The sequence below is a fragment of the Spermophilus citellus genome (assembly GCF_964194105.1).
Source record: "Spermophilus citellus genome assembly, chromosome: 1".
Classification (NCBI taxonomy): domain Eukaryota; kingdom Metazoa; phylum Chordata; class Mammalia; order Rodentia; family Sciuridae; genus Spermophilus; species Spermophilus citellus.
The window spans coordinates 162,268,231-162,289,998 of NC_138182.1; the positions used below are offsets into that span (position 1 = coordinate 162,268,231).

Consider the following 21,768-nt stretch of genomic DNA (forward strand, 5'->3'; position numbering starts at 1 on the left):
TATCCTCTTCTCTGAGTTGCCCTGAGGTGAGCAGGAGAGGGAATTTTTAAGAACCGTGTGGAATCAGAGCTAAGATGGAAGACCCAGTTGAGACTGGGTCATACTTTTGTGAGGTCATCTTTAAACATACAGATTCTGTGTTCTGAATTTATCTCAGCCTCTAGAAGTCTACTGCCAAAGATTAAGTTTCTCTGAGAAAATGTTGTCAAAAATCAAGGCTCACCTATTCCATAAACCATTTCTTCTACCAAATACTTAAAACCGGGATCTCCATTAACAGATGGTGAGAGAACTGCACTTCTGACTCTGAAATGGTCTCTGATTCATATTAAAACAATAAAATTATATTAGGGGATGGGGAAATATGAGAAAACGCACAAACCTCATAAGCTACCAAAACGGTGTACGTTCCTGTCAACCCAATTCACTAATTCAACAGAACAGCCTCACTGACAACATAAGGACTACATCTCTATCTAAATGAACATGGAAATTATAGATTATACACTCTGGAAAAGTCATTAAGAAGCATCTGCTTTCTGTGTTTAAGCAGAAGAATATGGTTTCCAGGAAAAAAAAATATGATCTGTGTTTCACTGAATTAAGACAACTGTTGCTGGAGTTGAGAGGAAATAAGTCCCCTTGTGTTTGTGGACTCCTGACCAAGTTCAGTATTAGGACTGTGGCCTCTTGTGGGATGCGGGTCCAATACAGGTAAATGAGGCACTCAGCTGGGTCCTGCCAGTGGGAAAGAGATGAGAGCATTCCACTGCTTTCAGGTACCGAGAAAACACCAGCATTTCTCCTTGGGCTTTTAAGATTCCATCTACCCTTAAGTGATTCTGGTCATTTGGCATGCAAGGACACTGTCCAGGAGTGTTATGAGATCCAGTGTGGTGCAGGGGGAGGAACTGTAAGCTTGACATCAAAGTCCTGGATCTCCCTCTGGGCAGCCATGTGACCTTAGGCAAGTCGCTTACAGGGCTCTGGGCCAAGGTTTTCTCATCTGTAATGGAGTACCCTTGTCTTTCATGACTTGGAAATTCCATTAGAATCTCTGACAAAGTGCCTTTTAGACTGAGAACTAGTGTATGAAGGGAAGGAATTTAGGGCTTTGATGGCAAGAAATGATAACTGGAAAAGGTTTCATTCTGAATCCCCATCCCCCATCCAAAGGGATCAAAGAGCTTCAGCAAATTATATTTCACGAGGTCTTCACGGCTCTCCTCATCTTTTTCAAGTAACCTCTTTAGTTCTCTAGATTGAGATGGGGAACTTGACCTCAGGTTCATGATTAAGAGCTTGCTAAGCACGTGCCAGGATTGTGGCATCACTCTAAGAGGCAAAAGAAAGGACAGGAGAGGCTCTTGCCTGAGAAGAGCTTATAAAGCACAGAGGCACAGGAGGGAAGGAGAGTGGAGTATGGAACTGGGAGAAGTGGGCTGGGCCTGGGATTCCCAATGACTGTAGCAGAGAGTCCTTCGCCACTCCAGGTGCTAAGAAATCAAGAATTACAAGGAAATGAAGAATAGAGTAGTACAGGAAAAAGAGCATCAGACAGAAATGTAGATTTATGTTCCATCTTTACCACATTCTGGAGCAAATCACCCTTTTTCTCTTGAATTCAATTTCCATGTGAGCCAAACAAGGCCACTTTCTAGCTCTCCATTCTCCTTTTTAAAATTTTATTTTATTTTATTTTTTCTTTTTGCAGTGCTGGGGATCAAACCCAGGGCTTCACACAGGCCAGGAATGTGCTCTACCACTGACCCACGTGCCCAGCCCCTCCACCACTTGCTCTATTCCTCGGACTCCTTGGATGGAGCTGGTCACAGCCTGAAGGGAATTCTTCCTTACTCAAGCCAACTATGTGTCAAGCCCAGTAAGGAAAAAAGAGGTCCCTCCGGGGACAGGGAGGCCACCCAGTACCTGGTGTGGCTGTTGGATGACAGGCTCTCCCAGGGCTGCACGCTGCAGCCGGCCACAGCGAAGGCTCCCCCGCAGCTGCCGTCCAGCTTCATGAGCAGGGCCTTGGCGGCGTTCTCGGCTGTCTTCCTGCAGTCATGGGCTCGTTTGAGCATCTGAGTGATGTTTTCATCCCCTGACTGGTCGCCTACATCACAGAAAAGCCAATGGATTAATCAAGGTTGGCCTGAAAGAGGGAACAAGCCTGCATAAACACGTCTCAGTGACTCAGCAGAGGTGGCACACTGGGGAGCAACTGGCAGTGGCCCTTCAGTGAGGAGACTTGCGTTCTGGGCCTGGCTCTGACCCCGTGTTTGGGAAGGCATTTCTCTGCTCTGGGCTCCACTATCCTCATGGACGAATGTGATCTCCAAGGTCAGTTTCCAGCTCTCACGTGCTCTGTTCATCCAGGCTCCTGGCTTCTCCTCCCACTCAGGGACAAGGCCACTGTGCATGGGATCTTTGTGAATGACAGCAGGGAGAAACGGAGGCAAAACTGCCATCTCTCTGTGTCAACAACTTCAGTTAAGAGACTGATGTAGGGCTGAGGTTGTGGCTCAGCAGTAGAGCGCTCGCCGAGAATGTGTGAGGCATTGGGTTCAAATCTCAGCACCACATAAAAATAAAAACAAATAAAAATAAAGGTATTTAAAAAAAAGAGGGATTGATGTAGTGGGGGGGGTGGGGCTGGGGCTGGGGCTCAGTGGCAAAGCACTTGCCTGGCACGTGTGAGGCACTGGGTTCCTCAGCACCACATAAATAAATAAAATGAAGGTATTATGTCCATCTACAACTAAAATAATATATATTAAAAATTTATATATATATATATATATATATATATATATATATATATATATATATATATATATTAAAAAATGATTGATATAGGGCAAAAGAGACCAAGCTAACGGTTCAAATGAGAACTTCAGATTTTCCGTGCTGATGCTATCCCTGACCTTCTCTGCTTGGTAACGAGCGGCCCACTCAAATGCCTCCAGGAGCCAGGCTGGAGCAGAAATGGAGCCTGGTGGGCACCAGCACAGAGTCAGGCAGTGATGTCCCAACTTAGGATGTTCACATTTTTCTTGTTTTAAACATTGTTAAAACAAGAGACATTAAAAAGATCAGTGGTTGGGGCTGGGGTTGGGGCTCAGTGGTAGAGCACTTGCCTCGCATGTATGAGGTGCTGGGTTGGATCCTCAGCACCACATAAAAAATAAATTAAAGGTATTGTGCCCATCTACAAGTAAAAATGTATGAAAAAAAAAGATCAGTAGTTGCCAAGGATTGGGAGGATGAAAGTGGAGAGGGAGGAAGGAATAGGTAGAGCACAGTGAAACTACTCTTTCCAGTATTACAATGGTAGACACATTGCATTACACATTTGTCCAGACCCATAGAAGGTATACCCCCAAGAGTGAACCCTAATGTAAATTCCAGACTTTGGATGATAATGATGTGTCAACTTAGGGTCATCAAGTATGACGAATGCATGGCTCTGGTGGGAGCATTATCACTATAATGGCAGAGGCCTTCCATGTGCAGGTGCAAGGACTAGGTGGGACCTCTCTGTACCTTCCTCTCAATTTTGCTGTGAAACTAAAACTGCCCTAAAAAATAAAGACTTAAAAAGAAAAAGAAATGCCAGCCAAAAATGACAATCACTGGCTACCTATAGAGCACATTTTTCCAAATATTTTCAAATGAAATCATTAAATTTTGCATGCTGAACTATACAGAATGATAAATGTGGATCTGGGTGAAGTGGGCATGGATGGCCGAGGTACACTCAGCTTCTTACCCTTTGAAGCCACTGCTGAGGCCCAAAGAAACCCTTCCAGCATCCTAGGTCACAGTTCGAAAACCACTGATCTAAATCATCTAGAATGAACGTAATGAGTGCTTGTGAAGTCAAGAAGAAACAAAGAACACCATCACAATAATTGATACTGTGGGTAAATGTCACAGACCAGCTCTTGCTTATTTGGCCTGGTGGGGCACAGTGACAGATCTGTGCCGTTGTCAGCGGGATGGAGTGAGATTTAATGGGGTGGCTGCTAAATATGAAGACACCCTTAGTGCTACGGAGAGTGGTGAAGAAGTGGGGTGCATCCCACATCTACGGCTCCCTGGACTTTCCTCCCACAACCTGCATGCCCTTTTTCTTTTCACAAAGACACTTTACAGACATCTCACCAGCTGACTGCTATTTGAATTCGGTTCTGAAGTAGGCATGAGATTAATGACAGGTGGCGTCTTATAAATACATAGATGAGCCACTCAGTATTAGGTAAATACAAAGCATTTTTAAGATTGATTTTAAATCTTTTAAATGCAGGTTTATTGAAGCCATTTCAGCTCCATGTAACTGTACTCAGTAGGTAAAAGGTGTCTTTAAAGGACGGAATAGGTTAAAACACTGCTCTGACCTAGAATTAAGATGGTTGATTTGTTTTCTCCTTAATTGATCATTTTTCTACACACACACACACACACACACACACACACACACACACGACTGACAGCAGGCCAAGATCAAGATCACTTTAGGATCTGTTTCATATGAGGAATAAAGTTTTATGATTCAACTAAAGGACCCTAAGAAATGAGGTTTCTAATGGAAATGTTGGCAGAGTTTCTACTTCTAGGCTGAGATTGGTAATATTAACAAAAGAAAGAAAGAAAGAAAAAATATTCGGGCGGAGGAGTCGAGGATGGCCATTCATACAAATGAAGGCCTGCTCCATTGTGGGGTAACTTAGATATGAAGCAGGAAATTAATGCCCAGCTTGTTTCCCTTCCTCCAGATTTGATTCAGATTCCTGTGCATGTTATAACCAAAGGAGCAAAAATATGTTGAGTATTCACTGCAAAAGCTAGTCCCCAGGCAGGCAAAGGAGCTGGCGAGGACAGTGGGGGCATTTAGAAGGTGCTTTGGTGGTGGCCTTCTTTGTAAGGGGGATCCTGAAAGGACAGGCCCTAATGGAAGGACACAGCCCTTGAAGAGCTGTGGGCCCCTGAGCTCACAGCTCCAAGCCAGCCTGTGACAGATGGCCTGGGGCCGTCTAGCCTGCTCCTACTACCCACCCATGACTCAAGACTGACCTGGTCACTTTGGCTTCATGGACTTGCCAATGCCTTTCCAAAGAACTGTAAGCAAGGTCATGTCCAGGCCCCCGTTCTGCATAGAGGGGGTGGGAGCCCTGCCCCTTGGTCTCTCTTCTCTATATCCACTGTGGTCCTCCTCACACCAGAGCAGGCCTCAGAGCCACCATCTGTGGCCAAGTCTAGCAAATTCTGTTGAGCCTAGGATGCCACACTTGCATGGTTTTTAATTACATTCGCCTTCAACAAATCAGGCCAAAAAGACACCTGAGTCCTGGGGTGGGGGCAAGAAGAGGTGGCAGGGAAGCAAGAGGGTGAGCACACACCTGCACTCCTACTCAGAGTGGGCTGGTGGAGTGCACATTCTGCAAAGCCGGTGACAGCAGGTGTGAAACTACTCCTCTGCATTCATAAGACACCTGGAGAAATGGTAGAGGAAACCCACCCTCCAAAACTACTAGAAGAAAGATTCTTAGGGATCGAGCATAGCCAATAAAAGCAGTAAGACAAGACAAAGGCCACAGCAGCAGGGGGACCCTCCACAAGTAGCATCACCGTGTGTCGGTGTGTTGGTCTCTTTAATCACTAGTGTGGGTCTCTGGCTCCATCTGGTCCTACTGTCAGCTCAGGAGAATATGTTTCCTAAAAGGGCTTGTTTGTTTTAACTTGTCTGTAATTCTGTTTCCACTCCAGTTCTTGCTGCATTCAACATAAACAATTTACCCACTCAGTCATGAGGAAAAACGAAAAACACACTTGACAAATGAGTTTGTGTTGCTGGGAGATGACTCAATGCCAGCAGCTGAGAAGGGGGCAGATGAGCACAAGAGGCTGGGAGAGGAGACAGGGAAGAGGGTCGGTGGGACTCGGGATACTTACCGGGGGAGGAGCCCACGCCAGCTGCTCGGAACTGCCCCAGGATGAGGCTCTGCTCACTCTCAGCCAATGCCAGGAGGAGTTCATAGGCTTCTATGCACTGCTCACTGAAATGGAAGCACATGACGTCCTCAGCTCTCGTGGGGATTGGGGAGCGCATTCAATGCCAGATCCATTTTCAGGATCTGTCTCAGCCTCACCCTCCTTATGAGTGAGAAGACCACTCAGATAGATTCCCTGGACAAAGTCAGTGGCTTGCTCTGTATTGCGGCCCTATTCTAATTTTTCAACTAGGTTCTAGAAAAATACAAGAGAAGCAATTTGGTTGTCCCGTTGATGATCAGCTAAGAGGGACATGTGATACACCTGAGGAAGTCAGCCTCCAAGGGGGTCCCCCCATCCTGGTATACATACCCTGGTGCTGCTCCTTTCCATATTGGACCACTGTTGGTCTATGTGACTTTAGAGAAGTAGAAGAAATGATGTCACTCCTACAATTAGGTTCTTAAAAACACTGTGGGTTCCATCTTGGTTCCCCTCTCCTATTTCCTTTTTTCTCTCAGATCATCCTCTCCAGAGGAGGCAGCTGCCATGTCTTGACCACTCTCAAGCAGTGTTCTGGAGAGGCCCTTGTCGTAAGGAACTATGGTTTCCAGCTAAGAGCCAGGGAAGAACTGAGCCCTCCATGTGATAGCCATGCGGGAGCCTTCCCAGAAGCAAAACTGCAGCCCCAGTTAAGATTTCAGAAGATGCAGTGTAGGCTGACAGCCCACCCAGAACCTCCATGGAGACCCTGGCCCAGAATGACCCAGCTAAGCCACTCCAGGATTCCTAACCCTCAAGACTGTGACATGATAGTCAGTCATGTGACAATCAATAACTAATATAAACCCCCTGAGAAGATGATTTTGACACAGACCTGCAGCTTATAACATCCACTAGCTACATGCAACTCTTTAAACATTTTTGAAGTTGAATGAAAAGATAAATTCAGTCCCTTTAGTGCAGTAGCCACTTTCCATATGCTCAATAGACACACGTGGCTCATGGTTACCATACCGTTCAGCACAGAGGGAGAACATACCTTTCCACTGAAACAGAAAGTTCTACTAGGTGCTTATAAAACTGCCTCACAAACACTCTCAGGCTTTCAGAAGCTTTCTCATAGAGTTGGAGTCTGGCTTTCTAGGGGAAGGAAAACCAGTCAAAGGACAGCCCCTGTCCCTTAGCCTGAGACACAGAGGGACCCACATGCAGACAGGAGGCCACGCATGTACACAACACAGACAAGAGGCCCTCAGTAGCAAGATCTCCTCCTTAAGCAAATAACTAATTAGCTTCCCCAAGCAGAATAGGGTAAATGTTGCTTTAGTGAACATGTAGTTGAGAGGCCATCTGTTTTTGATTGTCTTTAATTTCATGATTCTTTACTAACAAGTAAGAATAAGGGCCAAAACACTAGCTGGAGGTGCTGGCAGTTCCTCCATGCAGGACAGTCCATATTTCAGGACAGAGGTGCTAGCTCTTCATCTATGAGGATGTGCTAATGGGAGGGAAGTCCCTTTTGACCAAAGGCAGACTGCAGGTAGAGAACAACCTCTGCTGACTTGTTGCAGGAGGGATGGGTGTGGGGATGCATGCCTACAACCCCAGAGGATGACGCAGGAGGATCACAAGTTCAAGGCTAGCCTCAGTTACTTAGCAAGATACTCAGCAACAAAGTGAGATCTTGTCTCAAAATTTAAAAAGGGCTGGGGATGGAGCTTAGTGATGGAGTGTTCCTGGGTTCTACCCCAAGTACCATAAAATAAAACAAAACAAAGTTTAAAAACCCTATGACAATCTGAGGAAATAGAGCACACTCAATTTGCAAAAAAATGTATAATATATGCGAATATGAAAAGACCAGGAAGAACAAGTCAATATGTAATGCAAAAACTGATATTTTGAGTGACATTACTTGAATGAGTGATACCTAGGTTGCATATGCTGGTAGAAACATACCTGCTTACTAATACCATATCCATTACCCTCACTGTCTCAATTGCTCAGAGGTGATAACTGATTTTCAACGTATCATGCTAATATTTGCTGGTTCAACCCCTGAGTTAGTTACACTTTCTAAAAGCTGGATTTCTACTTTTATGCAGAAGGTTACTATGAATGCATCCCCAAATTAAGGTGGCCACAAAAATATCACATGTCTTCCCGCCTCCTGCTCCCCCACCTGTACTGCAAGGCCAGCCTCAGCGCCGTGGCGTTGGACTCGTACTTCCCCACCAGCATGCTCATCCTCTCTGCGTTGCTTTTGCACTCCTCCAGGGTTATGGTCAGAAGATCATTCTGGGATTTGAGGTGTTCAATTCGGCTACGAAACAAAGAAAAATCACTTTCATGCTGGGACTGTAATTAACTTGTCAACATTCTAGTTGTCTCATTTATATGCAGGCCAGAAATGAGTGTTAAGATTTGTTTTAGCAAATGTAATGGACACAGAATAATCAAGGAAATGACTCTACATAGAAGAACCACTAAATTCTGTATAGATTAAGAATAAAAAGCAAGCCCCTAGTTATTTCCCACACTGCTGTGCTCTTCACGTGCCAGGTACTGTATGAGACTCTAGGGATTTCAAGAAGGCAACAGATGTGTGACCTCAAGGACATCACCAGAGCAGCTGGTATGCTTCACCATCACCCTACACAGGACGAATGAATTGCAGTCATGGTTACTATTTGCTGAGCCTTTGCTCAATCCTGATCCCAGGGGCCTGTTGGATTAAGTATTGTTATCCCCATTTCTTTGATGAGGAGATGAAGGCACAGAAAGCTTAGCACCCTGCCCTGGGATTTGAACCAGTTAGTCTAGTTCCAGATCCCATGCTCTCAAGCACATATGCTACAGCAGAAGCAAAAGATGAACTTGGTGAGTGAACAAGAAACTGCACTTGAGGGTCCCTAAGTAGGAAATAGGCCAGTACTGTGGATGGTGTCCAAAGCTCCTTCCAGGTTGGAGGTCCAGCAACTCTTAACTCTTGGTAGGGTCAGCAGTGAGAGCCTGAAGTTTTCTTAGATTCAGAGCTCTAATGCAGAGCAAATGAGTTTGTGGTGATATCAGAAAACAAACAAAAAATACCGAATCTTCAGTTTCTCCATTTCCCGTCCTAGGACATGTATATTCTAGGTATGATGATTCATTTTCCATAAAAATGCCACATAATGAATGCTCTTAGCACTAAGTCTTAAGGAGACATTGGGTTAGACACCCACAAAATGCATGTGACTCTTGCAGTGTTTAGGGATATGGAAACCACTGGCTTCCAGGATAAATCTTAGAACCACAGATCTGAGAGCAGAATATGGGGCACATGTCCACAGAGGAGACTTCTGGTGAACGCATAAGTAAGAGCTGTTGGGCTCTGGCAACTCCAAGGTCAATTCAAGGTAGGGTGTGACAAGAACAAACTCTTCTGCCCCTGTTCACGTTAAGACTTCTTGAAATAATCTGTGCTCTCTTGTTTATGACTCCAGTGTCAGTCCCTGCTAATTAGATGAAGCCATTTACGCAGCCCATAGAGTTCCATGTGGCCAAACCCCAAATGCTCCTTCTTAGAATGCCTTTCTCACTGAGGTCATGGCGCCTCTGCTGGTTTCATCCTGTCTCAGAGGCCATTTCTTAGCCTCCTTATTCCCAGGAAAAGCTGTGCGGGTGGTGCTCCTTTAGGGCTCATTCAGGGCTGTCTCCTTAACACTTTCACCCTCAGGTTGATTTTTTTTTAGTTCTTGACTTTAAGAAGCATTTCTGTTCCTAGGGTTTGCAAACTTCTCTAGCCCAAACTCCTGAGTATCAGTCCCACATATCTAGCTACCTGCCATATTTCCAGCTGGGTGTCACATGCCACCTCCTATTTAATATTCCAACAGGGAATTCTTGATTTTCCCCAAACTTTGTCTTTCCTCCCATCTTCTCCATCTCAGTAAATGCTACCACCATCTACCCAACAGTACAAGCCAGACACCCAAGAAAGATCTTTGAGACCAAGTATAAGCTAGACACCCACGCATCTTTGAGACCAACCTTTCTCTTACACCCAGACCTAATCCAGCTGAGGTCTCCACTGATTTTACATATCCTGAGCCCAGTGCCCACTGCGGACACCCTAGTCCACTGCCATCATCTCTTTACTTCGGATCTTCTCTACCCTTTCCATTCTTCATTTCTGAATGATCTTTCAAAATGTAAATCAGGTCTCGTTCTTCCCATTTTAAAATTTAATCTAATAACCTCCAGTAACACATAAAATTATAAAATTTGTCGGTGCCCTCAAAATCCACATTCAAGTTCGTCCTTGCTTCATGACCACCTTATCTCATGCAATTCCTCCTTCTTCTCACCCTAGTTCAGTTCCACTGTTCTTTGGACTGAAATTCCAGCCAATTTCTTTCCAGTCTTGAGGTTGTTAAATTGGCCCATAAGAATCTTTGTGGTTTGTCATATAGATGTTTTTTTCCCCCTATAATCTCAGATTAAACCTTCCCCTCTTCAAGACATATACCAAAAATCCACTCTTGGGCTGGGGGTGTAGCTCAATGGTAAAGCACTTGATTAGTGTGCAGGAGGCCTTGGGGTCCATCCTCACCATTGCAACAACAACAAAAAGGAAATAAAGAAAAATCTGTCACTGTCCTTTTATGTCCATCGAGGAGCTTTCTCATCTCATCTGCTCGTTTTTTGTCCATCTCCCCTAATAGAATACAAACTCCATGAGAGCAAGAACTTTGTCCATTTGCTTTCTTTGCATGTCAAATAGCCCAGCACATAGTGAATACATAACACAGATGTGCTTAATGAGGAAAAACACATCTGAGTAGGAAGCCCCTCCCCGAAGGGAAATCACAAAGTTGAAGGCTAGCATTTTTTTAGAGTAACAGGGCTTCAACTTTAAGAAAGGTAGTTAAAGAGCAGATACTAGGACATGTTGGTAGGTTATTTCTAAGAAATTGTAGGTTCCAGCTGCAATTACCATCACAGAGAGGACAGTGGAGGTGAGGTCAAAGGTCAAGGGTTGGAATTCTGCCTCAGTTATTCAATAGCTCTGGGCTTAAGTCAAGTCACTCAATTTCCAACTGCAAAGCCTTTGTTTTCTGATTTGCAAAATGAGGCTACCTTACCCTCACAAGTTGAAGCCTAGGTAGTTGTTTGTGAGAGCCCAAGTTGTTAACACAATAATGTGAGTTACAAGTACTAAAATATTCCCTCATCCTTTGGCCTCTCCTGGGTATACATAATTGAGGAGAAAGGTACATCCCCCCAAGTTCAGCTACAGAACAGGCTTATTAAATCCCAGAGTCAGTAGAGAGCAGATTCTCACTAAAATGAGGGCCCCCTCAAAAGGCATCTGACTTCATTACATTGCAAAAGGGCACATCTGATTTAATCTTTAAGCATTCCCAGGCCAGTGATACTGAGAAGCAGTACTTGCTGCAAGGTAATCATCAGGCTTGTCACTGTTAAGTATTTAGGATTTAATAAGGAAACCATTTAATTTCGAGATTTAAAATGACCTAGATTGCCACATTTCCTTAGTTCTCAAGATCTACATTAAACAGTTTCAATTCAGGAAGGACTAACATGATATTTAATTTATTCAGCTTTGCCACACACAAGAGGAATGGAATGAAGCAACGGTGGATGGGAAACGGCATCCGCATTTCTTCATGGTTAGCTCATCAGCCTTCCAAGTCCTTGCTATGCTCTCCCACTAAGGACGGCTAGATCAAGGCAGTCCCACCACACTTGGATGTGGTTACACAGTCCATCCTGCTATGACAGAATAAGGCTGTGACAGAGAGGTCACCATGGCTTGGCCCTGGTCCTTGTCCTTTGCATTTCTACCGACTCCCTCACGACTAAGCTGACATGCAGCCAGCCTTACCAAGAAGCAGAAGAGCAAACTCAAACTACCTCTGTTGTGGGAACTGGGAAGAATCCATGAAACTGGGCATATGGTAGATTTATTCTAAGTCAGACAGTTAGGATAAGATGTAGGGACCCAGACAAATAGCATAAATAAAGTGAGTCAACACGTGGGAATAGCAGGGAGAGTTAGAGCAGGGTGCTTAGCTGAAGCCTGGAACATCTCTGCCAGACTGCCTGTGCTGTTTCCTGGAAGCTCCAGGCGCCCCCGGGACGCTGACTCAACATTCCAAGACTTCCCTCCGTGGCTCTGTGTAGCAAGGGCCTGCGTGCTTGGCAGCCATCTGTGACCTACTTGCCACTCTCTATGGACTGCTCCCAGGACTTGCTATGTCATTTGCAAGGTCCAGGATGAAATGAAAAAGCAGAGCCCCTTGTTTGTAAATTAGTACGAATTTAAAATGGTGACTTGTAAAGCAAGTGTGGAATTTTTCTAAGCACAAGGTCCTCTGGGAACACAGGTCACATTCCATGAGGTGGCCCTGACTACTTCAAGTCTCCAGTGGCCCAGATGGTAGAAACCCCCATCTCACTGGCTTGATAGCCTCAGTCCAGGCCACAATACATACTCCAACTGGAATGAACCTTTGGAAAAGGAAGGGAGGACCAGCTCTTGACCCCCAAATATGAAGGACTGTTCCTTACCTATTTAGCCGTTCTGTCTCCACCTCAAACTCTCTAATCTTGCTTTCAGAGATGGCAGATCCATGTGAGTACAGCGTCTGGAAAATCTCTTGGATGTTGGAGCAGTCCTGAAGTGAGTGGGCCAGGTGTTCCGCCACGCTGCTCGATACCTGCACAAAGGAGTGTTAAATCCCCCTCTGAAGCGTATCACTCAGGGACGCTGGTCCCCAGGATCACTGCACGCACAACAACTTACAGCTATGATTTCTTGATGTATCTTAGTTTTTTATATTATAATTCTATCATAAAAAGCTAACTAATATGAAAGCAGCACATAAAACACAAAATACCGCTACATCTCCCCAAGCATCTGCCGCTGAACAGCAAGTGTGGGGCCAAGATGTCTCCCTAGGGCCCCTGAAATTTTGGATAAAATTTAAACACAATCTGGGAGTCCTTCCCCTTTCCTGAACCCCCTGCCATTCCAGGCCACTGTCGATGGTTAACTGTGGCCAAAGAGGTTGACTTCTTTATTTTCACAACCTGGCTTTCACATGGAGTCTCAATGCATACAATTTGGGGAGTGGGTTTTGTGCCAAGAATTAAACCCAGGGCCTTGTGTGGACCAAGCAAGCATTCTGCCATGGAGCTGCCATTTGGCTTAGTGAAAAATTTCAAATTAGGGTCTTTTAAAAGCCTTTCCAGGAGCTCTCCACCCCTGAGGATCAAACAGCCCACTCTCGGGCCTCATGTCCAATCCTGTAAGAAACCCCTTCGGGAACTGAAACTACGCCCTTGTCACCATGGCTCAGCTCTTACACCCCAGTGGGTGCTCCCACTGGGGACTCTGCTCTAGCACTGGCCACACTTCAAAGGCGGCTTCATCCTCACTGGAGAGCACGTTCCCTTCTAGAGGGATGTGCAAAAGGCACAGTTCTTTTGAGTTTCATGACTCCCTTGGTCTCTGGGGGACAGGGCGATGTAAAACAGATACTTCAAGATTTTCATTGACATCACCAGGAACTATACCAAAATGTTTTCTTTCTAAATGGTTTCAAGCGGGGGGGGGGGGGGGGGGGGGGGAATTTCCCTTAAACGTTGAAGAAGTAATTCACCATGTGAAAACTACTATACATTTTAATTTGACCCCATGGAAAGAAATCAGGTATGATTTATTATTATCATAAACCAGTTTATTGGAAGTGAACTGCAGAAGTTCAGCCATCCAGGAGACGTTGTCTATGCGGCTCTTAGGCGCCTGCTTCTCAGCCACACTCACCCCTATGCTGCTGATTTCTGAGCCCAGCACTGGCCGATCTGATGACGAGGACTCAGATCTTGTCTTTGACAGCTTCACCCTCTCTGCAATCTTACAGAAGAAAACATTCATCAGAACAGCACACATCACTCCTCGATCCACTGTCGCCGTCACGTTTACACAGAACCATGGTTTAACCACGTCAATTAAATTGATAATGTCATAAAAATAACTCTCTTGTCCAATTCTTCTACCATCAACTTAACCCTGGCTTCTCAACCTCAGCACTACTGATATTTTGGGTTAGATAATTCTTTGTTGGGGGTGGGGGGATGTGTTCTGTGTATTATAGGATATTTAGCAGCATCTCTGGCCTCTAGCCACAAGATGCCAGTAGCATTCCAGCTGTGACCATCCAAAATGTCCCCTGGGGACAAAATCACTTCTGTTCCACCCAACTTGCTAAATTTGAGGGCCAATGTTACTAGGGAGAGTGGGAGGGCTACCACAAGCATCCTTTGAATAGTCTTTCTGTAACAGACGCAACATAGGAGCTGGGGGACTGTGGCAGAGGACAAGTGGGACACCTTCTCCAAACACCTGCCCACTGTGATGCCCTCCTTTTTTTTTTTTTTTTTTTTGCTGTCAAAGCTGGTGGTCCATGAGGGGGCAGATCATTGGCTCATTCAGAGTCCCCACTGGGCTAAACCTTAGTCCTCTGAGAGTAACTGTCCCTCCACTGTGAAGTATTGTAGCACTTGACAAAACATCTCACTGTTTGCAATGACTTGTCAGCTGTGACATTCTCCAGGCGGCTGATTAATGAGAGCTGGCCTCCAGGATGTAGTCAAAAGAAACTTAAAACTATTAGCAGGTTATCTCTCCCTGCAGCTCCGCGCAGGAGGCCTGTGCATAGTCCCAGGAGAAGCTCCTGGGCCAGCTGAACTAAGGGAAAACCTTCACAGTGGCACTAGGAGGGGGCTGGGACTTGTAGATAAGGGGAGGTGTTCTCGACATCACTCTATCCCCAGGAGCTCACCTTGGCGATTGGAATGTCATTGCTGCTGCTGCTGGTGCTCAGCTCTCCGGTGCTAGGGTTAATTGGGCGGTTGGCAGATGTGAGGCGGCCAGGGCTGGAGGGACCTGCAGCCTGAACACTCTGCAGTCTAGTCTGAAGCTCTCGAACCTGAAACCAAAATTACTTTAGAAGGGATTGGCGGTTTCCCTGGCCGAAGAATAAAAGAGCCAGATGGGCCCATGGCAAGGCTTTCCTTTACATTAAGGGATCAGCTTCACTGTAATACTAAATCGGCTAAGTTCACCTAAGTCACTGTATCCTCAACTGGACCTGCCACTGACAGTCATCTGTTCTTTACAAGCAACTGTGTTATCTAGATGCTGGAAGCTTCTATCAGTGCTCAGCTTTAGGGCATGTTTATTCATGCAGAGATTCAAGTGCCTACAGCTGTGCTGGGTACTGCAGAGAAAGGACTTGGGATAAAATCTTCACTCTCATGGGACTGAGAGCCTAGAGGAGGGGAGAGACCAATAATCTCTGCACAAGAGCACCTGAGTGCTAGAAACTCTGACCTTGAGGGTTACAGACAACAGGAAAGGGGAGAAAGCAACTCCACCTGTGTCACCTGGAGAGCATAAGGAGGACAGACAGCGGGCTTGAGGCGAGTCTCACAGATGAACAAGTAAGAGGCTGGTTTGGGGGTAGCATCAGGGGATGAGGGTGAGGATAGCCCAGCTTGCACAGGGGCCCAGGGTTGGGTGATGTGCGGTGTTTGAAGAACTGAAAGTTGTGCGGGATGTGTGGTTTTGGAGATTTTAGGTGCTGGGAGGGAGGTTAGGGTAAGATGAAGGGATAGGGATGGCACCAGCAGCTTCCCCCAAGTGACTTGAAATGGGACCACCCTGAAACAGTGGGAAAGAATATCTAAATAGCCCTTCATTATAAAAAAGAAACATCAGGCTCTTTGTATTACATTTAAGATATACATTTATCTGCACAGAATTCAAATATCCATGTTCCACTTCTCTATGGATATAGCTCTGTGATTTCCAAAGGAAAAAGGGTTCCGAATAAGTAGAGAGAGTTGCTAGAAATCAGTCATTCGGATCACCTTGATCACATTTTACTATGAGTCTTTATCTTAAAGGGCAAAGGGACTCCAGCACCCAGGGGCCAACATGAATGAATGGAGACCAGAGAAGAGCTTCCGAACTTTATGATGTGCCAGAATGCCCTAGAAGGCTTGTTAAAACAAAGATTCCAGATCCCCCAGCCCACCAGGATTCAGGTTTAGTAGCACTGAATGAAGCCAGGAATCCGTATATCTAATGAACTCCCCAAGGACGCTGCTGCTACTGTAAGGGGTCCCCAAAGCCACAAGGCATGTTAGTCTCACAGATTCGCAGCCCAGAGCCAGCCCTGCTGCCAAAAGCCCTTCCAGGCAAGGACAAAGAACAGGCACACAGCCTCCTTCACTAAAAGCCACTGCCAGGCTTTTCATACTAAATGTCTGGGATGGCTCCACCCTGCTAACTTGGGAACCAAAAGTAATTGAAATTTCAATAATTCATCAACATATTAGAAGCCAAAATAGGGAAATTCCCCTGGAGCAAATTGCACTCAATAGTGAAACAGCTCCAAAGTGCCTACTGCTCCGGCTCCCGGGGACTGTGGGTTGATGGCAGCGTGTGCCGTCCTCACCACCCTACACGTAGCACCCACCTGGAAGCAGCTCACACACTAGAGAAATGGATCCTGCCGAAGCCAAGTTGTACTGCTGGTGAGAGATCACAGGGCACGGTTTGGGAGGGCCTCCAATGAACCAAAGAACAGCGTCAGTGTGGATGTCTCATTATGCCAGATAGCAAAGGAAGGGAGAGGGCCCATGTTCCTGTCAGGAGAAACCTCCCTGGTGGAGACTGTGGATTTCAATTTCCACTGCAGTGAAAGTCTGATGAGGTCCTGAATAATTAACAATGTTAACATCACTCCAAAACCTAAATTGTGTCTGAATTGTACACAAAACCGTCAGTGGCCTGTCCTCAGAATCCCAAGAGGCCTACTCATTTATTTTATTTATTTTTAAATACAAATGGTCTGGCACTATTCATAAAAATTTCATTGAAACTCTTTTTTTTTTTTTGTACTGGTGATCGAACCCAGGGGCACTCAATCACTGAGCCACATCCCAGCCCTTTTTGTATTTTATTTTAAGACAGGGTCTCACTATGTTGCTTAGGGCCTTACTAAGTTGTCGAGGCTGGCTTTGAACTCAAAATCCTCCTGCCTCAACCTCCCAAGTCGCTGGGATTACAGGAGTGTGCCACCATGCCCTGCCCCTGAAACTATGTTTTAAAAACATTTCTTCTAATCACAACATCATATGAATTATATTCATTGTGGAAAATGTAGACAGTGAAAATTAAAACAAGAGAGGCACTTACGTTCTATTGGTGCAGAGACAATGTTTGTGGCCACTTGGCATGGTGTGCCAAATAAAATAATTTCTAAATCTAAATGTCCATTTTTACTTTAAAAGCTCTGGAGCCAGGGAATGTTCTGAAAACCCTAAAGAATGATAAACATGCTTATTTGGGGCTACGCTTTATTATTTGATGATAATTGTAAGGCAGTGGAGTGGGGGGTTCAGCTGGAGGGAGTTTGGTAAGCCTCTGCTGGAAAGACAGCTGCTGGATGGTTAGATGGCCTCCTCCCCCTCTTGGTTTGGGGGTGGGGATCTCAATGAACTTACATGAATAAATACACAGAATCCAAGGCTACGGTCAATTTGCTGAGTCAGCTCAGCAAAGCCTGGGAGAGAGAGGCACAGGCGCGTAGCTCTCAGAGCACTGGCTTTCCTTCTCACCCACTGGAGTGCATTTTGTCTTCCAAAAAAGATATGTCCAAATTCTAACCCACAGTATCTGTGAATGCGACTTTATTTCAAAGCAGGGTCTTTGGAGATACAATTAAGGATCTCTAGCTAAACTCATTTTTTTTTTATTTGGTGGGCCCCATCTAATGACTAGTGACCTTAGAAGAGAAGGAGTGGGAGACCGAGACACAGGGAAGAAGGTCATGTGAAAACGGAGCCAGGGACAGGCCACAAGTCAGGGAATGCTAGGAGCTACCAGAAGCTGGGACAGGCAGAAAGGGTTCTCCCCTGAGCCTTACGGCTCACCCTAAGATGTCATGGCTCTGCCACTAACACCTGAATTTTGAACTTCTGGACTTCAGAACGATAAAAAGAAGGAATTTTCTGTTAATTTGAGCTACCATGTTTGTGGTAATTAATTCATATACCCATCTTGCATTGAAGATTTTTTACTAAAGGAAATACGTTCATTTCTCTATCAAATGTATGTCTTAGAGTTAGACAGTGGAGTGGGATAAAGATGGCCAAATATACTCCAGGATCTGAGGACAGCCAAGAATAAAGGCAAGCCTGAAGTAGGGGCTCATACTCACGGAAAGGCCATTCATCACCCTTCTTGGCCTTTCTCAGTTGGGTTCCTCAACAACAGGCAGGACTGACCCAGGCTGCCACATTCCTCCTGAAATTTCTACATAGCTAGCGCCCACCCAGATGAATGGAAGTTGCTCTTGGAATAGCGCACGGGAATCTGATACAGAGTATGAAGATGTGAGTTCTTATCTTCCAGGTGCTCAGAATTGAGCAAAACATCACAAGGCTCTGCAAAGGCTATCAACAAGGGAGTGGCAGTACAGATGAGGAGTCTTCCTTCCCTGCAGCAAAGGTGGGATCCTCTCTTGAAGGCTGAGCAGCCTTCAACAAGCAAGTAAAAAGGAAAAGATGGTGGGGGGACTCTGGAGAGCTCAAGTAAGGAAATGACAGTAAGAGGCCAGAACTCTGCTTCTTCTTGGTATTTCTTTATGGATTTTATAAGAATCACTTGATGAGTAAAGAAAAAACTGGAATGAGGAGGGAAAAGTTGGTGAGAGCATTACTAATGGTTCAGGTGAGAAACAACGAGGGCTCAGACAGATAGTGAAGTGGGATAAAGATGGCCAAACACACTCCAGCACCTGGCTGGACACACAGAAGTTACCCTGTTCCATACACTGGAACCTGGTAGAGTACAAAGGTGAGATTCTTCTCTTCCAGACAGAACTTCCTGTCACGACAGGAAAGTACAGTGGCACTGTCCGCTATTGTAGCCACCAGACACAGGAGGCTACCGAGCACTTGTAGCATGCCTACTGTACCCAAGGAACTGAATTTTAAATTGCATTTAATTAAGTTCAAATTTAAATAGTTGTGCATGGCTAGTTGTTGCTGTATCTGTCAATACAGTTCTAGGAATATTCAAAGAGGTAAAACAACCACCCAAACCTGCCACTTGGTGACTGAATGGATCATGGTTTACTCAGCACAGGGTAAAACATAAGAAGGAGCTGATTTTTTCAGGGAGAATTGAAGATGTCAGATTTGGACATGTTGAATTTGAGGTAACCCATGGGATGTGAGTGAGGACCTTAAGCTGACAATTAGATATATAAGCCTGAAGGAAGGGGATCAGAGCTGAACTTACAGACTTAGAAAATCTGGTTATGGCTAAGGCCCAGGCAGTGGGGTAGAGCAGTGGCCCGTGCATAGCTGGCAGAAGTAGAGGGTCAGTGGAGGACAGGAAAGGGGGCAATAAGGAGAGTGAGTTTGCCCTGCACAGTGAGAATAGGAAACACCCTATCTGATGGCTTTTCTTTTTTCTCTGCTAAGCATGAGGGAGAGAATTAGCAGGTGTCAGGTATGATGACAAAGGAAGCTAGCTGACCTAGGGCCAAAAAGAGAAACAGAAAAAAGTAAAAAGCAAGCTTACACAGCAAAACTGAGAGCTGGCTGGGTGGGCTCTTTCATTCTGGATGGCAGACTGAGTAAATGTGTGTTTTCTTCAAACACCGGAGACCTCATTAAAACCACAGTAAAGAATAAATTTTTAAAAGGATTAATACCATAACAGAGAAAAGAACATGCTTTGGGCATTAGCAGAAATAAGACCTGGGCACATTTCTTAAAGGCCAAGTGGAAGGAAGACTCCAGTACCCATGGAGGAAACAGAGTGAAAAAATTCTGTGATATACACAAAGGGAGGCGCCCAATCTACCCAGGAGGATGGCAGGGTTTGGATTCCGCTTTGGCAGATACCATAAAGGACAAAAAGCAGAGAAGCAGGGCTGGAACAGGTTTTCTGAGGTTGCGGTTCTTTAACTGTATACAGAACTGAAAATTCCCAGCGAATGACAGCTTTCGCTGAGAAAGTCAACAGGCACTCCTCCTATTAAAAATGCACAGAAATGCTGCATTTTAAAAAAAGGAACAATGAGAGGGGAATTCATTGCCAAGGTTAAAAGAAAGACAGTGAAATCTCCAGGTGCCAGGAGAGAGAACTGAAGCTAGAGAGGTTGGCGGGGGAGGGGGAGTGCTGCACCAGCTGCTGAGGCAGAGGGGGTGTTGATGGGGAGGGGCTACAGATGGGGGTGGGCTCCTGCAAGCCAGGCAGTGCCCCTGAGCATCACGCCCTTCCCCAAATAAAGCCTGGAGCTTTCCAGCCCTGTCCAGTCTGAAAAGTGGGTTGAAAGTGACTCCTATAAAGCCAGAAAGCATCTCTGGGTTGTGCAGAGGAGAAAACTAAGAAACCAAAACCGCAGACCTGTGGCACAGTTGGGTGTGTCATCCAAATGAATATTCTCTACACATTGCAGACTTATCCATTAACACAGAAAACTGATCTGGGTTTTGCTAGGCCACCTACTGCCTCAGAAACTTAATTTGTAAATTGTCCAGTTATCATTAGGGAACTTAGGCGACTTCTGCTTCCCAAGACTGGGGACTTCCCAGGACCACAAAGCTTCCAGACACGGAAAGACCACTGCAGAGAGAGGAAGATAAAACCAGAGTCAGCCACCCAAGGCAAGAGATGAATTCACCCCAGAAGAAGAAACAGCAAACTGTAAAGCACATCACAATAGATACATTTAAGATGCTTAGAAATAAAAAGTATAATTTTCATAAAGAATAGGTCTGTTCTGTTCAGTACTGCTTGCCCAACGCCTCCAACAGAGACTGGTGGTTAGTCTTGAGAAAATCTGTTGAATGTTGCTAAAAAAAAACCTGTCACCACAAAATCTAACACCTAGCTAGACTATTGTTAGTGTAGGAGGCTGAATAATGTCCCGCAAGGAGTCCTCGTACTAATCCCCGAGACCTGGAAATATATCACCTTCTACAGCAAACAGACTTTGAGATGGGGAGATGGTTCTGTATTACCCAGGTGGGCTCAGTCCTCACGAGGGCCTTGGAGGAGAGAAACACAGTGCCAGAACCCAGTTTTCAAATGCTATGCTGCTGGCTTTGAAGAGAGGGAGGGGCAGTCAAAGAAGCAGCTGCCTCTGGATTCAGGGAAGGTGGGGAGGCAGACCCTCCCCTCACGCCTCCAAAGGGAGGCAGTCCTGCCTACACCTGGATTTTAGCAAAAGTGACACATTTTAGACTTCTGACCTCTGGAACCATAAGATAAGAAGCCACTAAGTTTGTGACAATTTATTACCACCTCTGCAGCAAAGGATATAACTCTCAAGAATGTAGGCAACCGTCATGTGTGAGCCTAAAAAATCTGATCTCATAGAAGTTCAGAGTGGAATGGTGGCTCCCAGAGGTGGGGAGAGTAGAGAGGAGGGAATCTATATACTCAGAGTAATCCTTATCAAAATATCAGAGACAGTCTTCACAGGACTAGAATAACAATCATAAAACTTATATAAAACCACACACAATAAAAGATTCCTGAACAAACAAAGTAAACTTGGGTGAAAAGAATGAAACTACCCGACTTCAAAACACACACGCTACAAAGCTGTGGTAGTCAAAATAGCATGGTATTGTCCTAAAAACAGACACACAGACCAATGGAACGAAACAGAGAGC

The 21,768-nt window shown here is 45.3% G+C and overlaps 1 protein-coding gene across 3 annotated transcripts in view; it reads right to left on the bottom strand.

Moving 5' to 3' along the window:
- The window catches only part of MCC (MCC regulator of WNT signaling pathway), a 269,529-nt gene that overhangs the window by 42,251 nt on the left and 205,510 nt on the right, over positions 1–21,768 (bottom strand). For all 3 annotated transcript variants that reach the window (XM_081295185.1, XM_081295186.1, XM_081295187.1), the window contains 6 exons: positions 14,847–14,993; positions 13,829–13,918; positions 12,571–12,719; positions 8,177–8,317; positions 5,953–6,056; positions 1,930–2,113 (listed from right to left, as the gene is read on the bottom strand). In XM_081295185.1, coding sequence (XP_081151311.1) covers positions 1,930–2,113; positions 5,953–6,056; positions 8,177–8,317; positions 12,571–12,719; positions 13,829–13,918; positions 14,847–14,993 — 815 coding nt within the window. The remainder of the gene's footprint in view (positions 1–1,929; positions 2,114–5,952; positions 6,057–8,176; positions 8,318–12,570; positions 12,720–13,828; positions 13,919–14,846; positions 14,994–21,768) is intronic.